General features: G+C 46.8%; 1 protein-coding gene across 4 annotated transcripts; it reads right to left on the bottom strand.

Moving 5' to 3' along the window:
- Nucleotides 1-158: 158 nt before the first annotated feature.
- On the bottom strand, nt 159-5726 carry LOC101699430 (TERF1-interacting nuclear factor 2). 4 transcript variants are annotated; one of them, XM_087197215.1, is made up of 9 exons: nt 2429-4764; nt 2220-2324; nt 1995-2096; nt 1808-1918; nt 1628-1724; nt 1040-1490; nt 890-957; nt 598-689; nt 159-449 (listed from the first exon to the last, which is right to left on the bottom strand). In XM_087197215.1, the coding sequence occupies exons 1-9, from the start codon at nt 2618-2620 to the stop codon at nt 315-317; spliced, it is 1353 nt and encodes a 450-aa protein (XP_087053341.1). In that variant the 5' UTR covers nt 2621-4764; the 3' UTR covers nt 159-314. The 4 variants fall into 4 exon arrangements, with proteins under 4 accessions (XP_087053341.1, XP_004864173.2, XP_087053339.1 ...); XM_004864116.4 differs by having other exon boundaries at nt 1808-1915; nt 2429-4755; XM_087197213.1 differs by having other exon boundaries at nt 159-689; nt 2429-5726.
- Between the last annotated feature and the right edge of the window lie 625 nt (nt 5727-6351).

Consider the following 6351-nt stretch of genomic DNA (forward strand, 5'->3'; position numbering starts at 1 on the left):
ACTGACTCCCTGGGATCACCACGATAACCCTTCTCTGCACCTGTAACACTTTCCAAGCAAGGAAAAAGGCAAAGGGCTCCTCCAGCTCTAGGGAGGCCAGTTCTAAGGAATGACCTCTGCTGACCCACGGAAGCCTTAATTTCCCTTCCCCACATCAAGACAGTGTGACAAATCCAAAATTTAATTATCAAGCATTACACCGCTTTTAGCATGAATTCAGGCAACCCAAGGCTGAGCTTCCACTTCATTCCCACTAAGCTGACTGCAGAGCTGAGAAAACAGGTGGACAGAGGGCAGACGGTATTCCAGTGGTTTCACAGGGGTCTAGAGCTGTCTGTGCAGTCAGAGGAAGGAGCAAGCACGGAACTGGAGCCACAGGTGGGGAGGTATTCACAGAAGGTGGGGACCAGGGTATCATACTTTGTCTTCTGATAGTTTCCCAGAGACTCCTGTAGAGAAGGGAGCAGGGGGAGGTGGTGGTGTTTCCATCATGGAAATGATTTCCGGAGCTCTTATTCTGGAGCCTGTGGGCTTCTCATTCTCAGTCATGTTCTTCTGCCCATCCTTTGCCCCAGCTTTCTGCTCCTTGCTACTCACCTTTCCTTCCCTCTGGCTATTTTCTTCCTCTTCAGAGTCCAAAACCAAGTCCCCTATGGTAATGACTGAGGTGGTCAGAAATGGAGAACATGCTGCAGGAAGGAAACCGGAAGCAAATTTCTCTTTCTAGGTGAACACAGGCCTGTGGAAAGAGGCTGTCTGATCCAATCCCGTTTATTTATTTATTTATTTTTGGTACCATGGATCAAACTCACAACCTTTCCCTTGTGAGGCAGTTTCGGTGCCACTGAGCTGAATCCTGGCTAATCTAATCCCTACTCAGCACACCTACCTGGCTTCTTGGCCTTGGGAGGTGATAATGACAGTCTCAGAGGGTTCATGTAGCAATCCAAGCAATTCCTGAGAGGGAAGCAAGCCAAGGGTAAAGGGAAAGAAGGCAAAGAATGTGCTCCTAGCAGGGGGAAGCAACCCTTCTACTCACTCTGTTGGCTCTGAGGCTGACGATGCAGGTGGGTTCTCCTTCAGTGCCCGTTCCCCCAGGACCTGAGATGGACTCTTTGACTTGCCAGTGAAGGCTGTTCTTGTGCCCACACAGGCTGTGTCTGCTGTGTGTATCCCACGCTCTTCCCTGCTCTCAGGTTTAGCTATGACTTGGCTTGGTGGGTCCAGATTCCTGAAGGGCAGCAGCATGACCGTGGGGCGCTCTTTATAGCTGCCCGTTGCAGATGTCCATCGGGACTGGAGTTTTCGCTGGCCTAGCGGGGCCAGATTGAAGTGGTGGCCAGCTAAAGATTCGGGATGCTTCCTTGAAGCTGGTCCCTGAGGGCTGGGCTTGGCTTTTGGCAGAGGACTGTGGAGAGCTGGTCTTGATTGCTGAGGATGATTCTGTTCCATGGGCTCAGTCAAGTTCATTGAGCCAGAAACAAAGGGATCTGAAAGAAAAACATGAGGTTCCTTATAAAGAGAACAGATACTCTTCAGGCCCATGTAACTTCCAGTGGGCTGACTCAGATGATGTCAGGCTAAACACTACCTCCCTAAATTGCTAGTTGCCAGATGGTCCTGGTACCTGGAAGCGGCCACCCCATGTTTGCAGCATACTGGCTCAAGGCAAGAGAAGAGGTGATAGAAACTCCAGGCTGCATCCAACTCAGCACATCTTGAAGCTGTGGGGAGGCAGATGTATGAAGACCACAGCTTTTGATACAATCACCCCACACTCTGCCCTTGTGCTTTGCCCCAACAAAACCTGCTGTGCCTCTACTGCAGGCAGTGCTTTCTCTAGCTGACACAAGTATTCAAAAAACAGCTTTTCCATGGCTGCCAGAAAGGGATCCCCATACTCTTGTTCAAGCTCCTGCTGAGTGGAAAAGAAGGTCAGAAGAGGAGGATAAAAACAGGAGCCACCTAATAACCTGCAAACCAGCCAGTCTCACCTGCAGCTTTGAGGCCAAATCCACAGGGGCTTCTGACAGTTGCTTCACGTGCTGGCAAAAGGTTTCCCGTGCCTCCAAAATCTTCCTCAGATCCCGCTTTGTCTGTTGAGGAAGGGTATGGAAGGCATAAGAGTTGGGGACAGCAGGATCCAGTGGTCCGGAGAAGGGGCCACTTTGTTGCACTAAGTGTAACTGTGGTTAGGGCTTGTTCCAGGGATTACTCACAGCTCTCGGGTCGGGCGGTGCAGGTGCAGACTCTGGGAAGTGGCGATTCAGGACACTCAGAACCTGAGCCCAAGGCTGGCCTTGCAGGATCATCTCCACCACCATCTACACGGTACTGAGCTCAGAAGCCCGTTTCGGGCAAGCGACCCTTTCCAACTAGTCTCACCCCCAACCTGATAGCCCTCCACAGGTCCTCCTCGCTCCAATACCTTGGCCTGTAGGCCCATACACAAGCGCTCATGGCGCCGGTAGCGAACCAAGCCGGGGGCGGCGGCGCGCAGGGAGCGCAGAAACTGCAGGACTCGCGGGAAATGCTCCACGCAGCGTCCGCGCACCACTCGCCAGCAGGCTGCGGCCGCCAAGCGCCAAGTGGCGGGACCGGCCCCCTGGGGCGTGGCCATGATCGGCGGGCTACGTCCCAGGGAGGTCCCTTCGGGTGCCTTCCCCGGGGGAGGCTTCTAAACCCTATCCTAGGGGTGGGGGTCCAGCAGCCCTCCGGAAGTCGAGTCACTTTTTCCGCGAAGGTCACAATGCGATCTGCCTCAGCCATTTCAGTAGGCCACCAGAGTTATGGAGTCACTTTCTATCTTGCCGTGGAACATCAATGGAGAAGCAGGCCGTCCGTCAAGGCACCAGACTGCTCAGGTTTAAACGCTGCCGCCATGTGGAACGTGAGAGACTTCACTTCCGTTTCTGAGACTGGTTTCCCTTTCCCTGTAAAAGCGCGGGAGGAGAGAACCATTGGGCGGCCAGATAGAGACGTGCGTTGTGACGTCAGAATATCGCGCCTTGCCCCTCTCCCGCGGCCTCTCAAGCCCACTTTCTCCGCTAGTAGGTAAGGCGGCTGAAAGGTGGTGGTGGTGGTGGTGACTTTGCCGAGGTTTACAGTGGTAGGCCTACGGATTGAAGTGGCGTCATTATGGAGCCCCAACCTCGTGGTCTGTAAAGTGGAGATAACGCTTCCTGCCTCCTCCATCGCCTTCTGTTGAAATTGGGTTCGTTGGGCCGGGGATTTAGCTCAGTGGTTTCGGTTGCCAGCTGCGCAAGCGCAAGGACCCAAGTTCGATCCCCGGTACCAAAAAAAAAGAAAGAAAGAAAGAAAGAAATTGGGTTCGTTAAATCTGAAGACTTTCCCCTGTGTCGCGCCACTTAACTCTACGCTTCCTTTCCCTAAAGAGAATGGGGCGCCGGCCCTTAAACAGTAAAATACAGGGCTGGGGTGATGCTCCTCAGTGGCACATGGTCTGCCTAACAGAAGGGAAGCCCTGTCTTTGATACCCAGCGTCTCGAAGGAATGAAGGAACGTGTGAGTGAAATAAAATAAAAATTAGAAAATTTGGAACCTGGGGCACCCCTGTATTCCAGCTGTCCTGAAGGCTGAAGCAGATCCACGCAAGGTAGAGGTTAGCCTGACAAGTGAGAGACCGTGCCCCAAAATAGAAAAAAAAATTTTTTTTCATTGTTGGGATCCAATTTAGTGCCTGAAAGTTCTAGGCCAGTGCTTTACCATTATGCCACAGCCCAGCTTAAAATAGAACAAAAGGGTTAGGGATAGCTCAGTGGTAGAATTCCTTTGGATTAAATCCCTATAATTGAAAAAAAATGTTTGAAAAGGGCAACATGTTGTTACCCTGGTTTCCACTGGATGGTGGTAGTATAGATAGTTGTGTTGTGCTTTTCTGTGTTATCTATTTCCCGTCTCCTATAATTTTGTTTTGTTTTTTGTACCTGGGATCAAACTCAGGACTTTCTGCTTGCCTGGCAGGCATGGGCCAAAGAGCTACTTCCCCATCCTGTTTCATATTTTAAATTACATTTTGCCAGTGTGTTGGAACACATCTGTGATCCCCATACTGAGATGGCTGAACCAGGAGGATCAGAAGTTAGAGTTCAGCTGGGCCACTTTCAGATACTGTATCTGGTCTGAAAATAAAATAAAAGGGCTGGGGATGTACCTCAGTTGGAAGACCTTGAGTTTCAATCCCCAGTACTGGAAGTAAATATAAATAAACAATCAGTAAATAAATAATTTTAAAAACAGTTTCCTTTTCCAAATGTCTGTTGTGCACAGAAGTATAAGCAAACTCTTAATGAATTTACTGTTATTATCTTCTTGTCATCCTTTCTAGTGCCTGCCTCTAAGTCCATCACCAAGCACCGAACCTGGCACACATTGTATACTGCGTTCACTGAGCTAATTAACCTGCCTTGACCACCTTATAAAGACAGTGAAACTTCGAAATGTTTTGGGCCATTTCTTCCATTCCTAGACCTAATGGCTCACATTGTATTCCTCATCACCAGATCAGTCTTCGAAAATGATCCACACAGGGCTGGGGATTTAGCTCATTGGCGCTGTACCTGCCTTGCAAGCATAACATCCTGAGTTCAATCCCCGGTAACAAAAAAAATAAAAATAAAATGATCCACACATTTAGTATATGTGCTGCTGAATCAGCACAGAATTCACATATTTAATTGCCCATGGGACACCCAGTTCCAGAGTACCACAGATAAGACATATGTAAATTTTAGTTATCTTATGTTTTCATTTATTCTTTCTCTTAATTTTCTTCCTTTCTTCATGTCGATTGAATTTCTGACCTGTATCATTTTCATTCTTTCCAAAGAGTTTCTTCTAATGTGTTTTGCAAGACAAGTCTACTGGGGACAAATTTCACCAGTTTTTAAGTATTTCTACCGCCTCTTTGAAAGGTACTTTTGCTTTGTACAGAATACTAGATTTGAAGGGCTTTTTTCCCCCCTTTTCAATGCTCTAAATATATTACCCCACTCCCTTCTTTACTGAATGGTTTCTGAATGAATATTAATGTAATTTTTTTTTTTTTTTTTTTTGGAACCAGGGATCGAACTCACGACCTTGCGCTTTCGAGGCAGGCCACTGAGCTAAATTCCCAGGCCCGATGTAATTACCTTTGCTTCTCTATAGAAAAGTTTTTCCGCCCTATTCCTTGCTTGTTCCAGTATTTTTTTTTTTTGTCTTTGATTCTGCAGTTCAAGTATAATGTGCCAAGGTCCTGCTGTTTTTTGTTTTGTTTGTATTTATTTTCTGCTATCCTTTTGTGTTAGTATTTATCATGGTTGCCATTCTCTTGAGTTTCCTGGATCTACATTTGGTATCATTAGTTTTGGGAAATTCTCAGTATTGTTGGCTTCACACATTTCTTTTGTTCTTTTTTTTTGGTACTGGAGATTGAACTCGGGACCTTGCGCTTTTGAGGCAGGCGCCGGAACCACTGAGTTAAACCCCCGGCCATATTTCTTTTGTTCTTTATCTTCATTATGTGTGTAAACCTCTTGTAATGATCCTGCAATTCTTGGATATTCTGTTTTTCATTTTTTTTCCTCTGCATTTCAGTTTTGGAAATTTCTGTTGACATTTCTTCAAACTCATTGATTCTTTCCTCATTCTTGTTCAGTCTACCTGGAACCAATCAGACCATCTTCATTTTGTTAGTTTGTTTTTTTTTCTAGCATTTTCTTCAAGTTCTTTCTTAGGATTTCTTTTTTTTTTTTTTTTTTTTTTTTGGTACCAAGGATCAAACTCTGGACCTTCCGCTTTCAAGGCAAGTGGTGGAACCACTGTGCTAAATCCCTGGCCCTCTTTCTTAGGATTTCTATCTCTCTGTTTATATTGCTCACCTGTTCATCCATGTTATCTACTTTTCCTTTAGAATTCATAGCATGTTTATCATAGGAGTTTATTATTTGCATTACCAGGTATTTAACCCAGGGCCTGGCAATGAGCTGTACTCCCCAACACAATCCCTTCTTTGAGACAGGGTGGATTTTTCTAAGTTGTGAAATTGCCCACCTTGGACTGGAACTTGCTATCCCCCTGCCTTACCCTCCTGTAGTGCTGAGATTACAGGTGTGCACTCTCATGCTTGGATCAGTGTAAAATAAAATAGGATGATAGGAAGATCTACTTAAATAAAAGGATTAATGGAGATGAGGAAATAAACCATAGAGACATTTGAGGAAGAACTTTATATTTAGAGAATGTAGCATACAGAGGCCCTGAAGCAGAAATGGGCCTGGCATGTACAGGAAAGCAGAGGAGCTGGGGCCAGGGATAGACCAAGCCAAGGGAGAGAAATGGGGGTTGAGG

The sequence above is a fragment of the Heterocephalus glaber genome, unplaced genomic scaffold, assembly GCF_053883595.1.
Source record: "Heterocephalus glaber isolate CG9 unplaced genomic scaffold, H.glaber_assembly_v1.0 deba00001662, whole genome shotgun sequence".
NCBI classification, from domain to species: Eukaryota; Metazoa; Chordata; class Mammalia; order Rodentia; family Bathyergidae; genus Heterocephalus; species Heterocephalus glaber.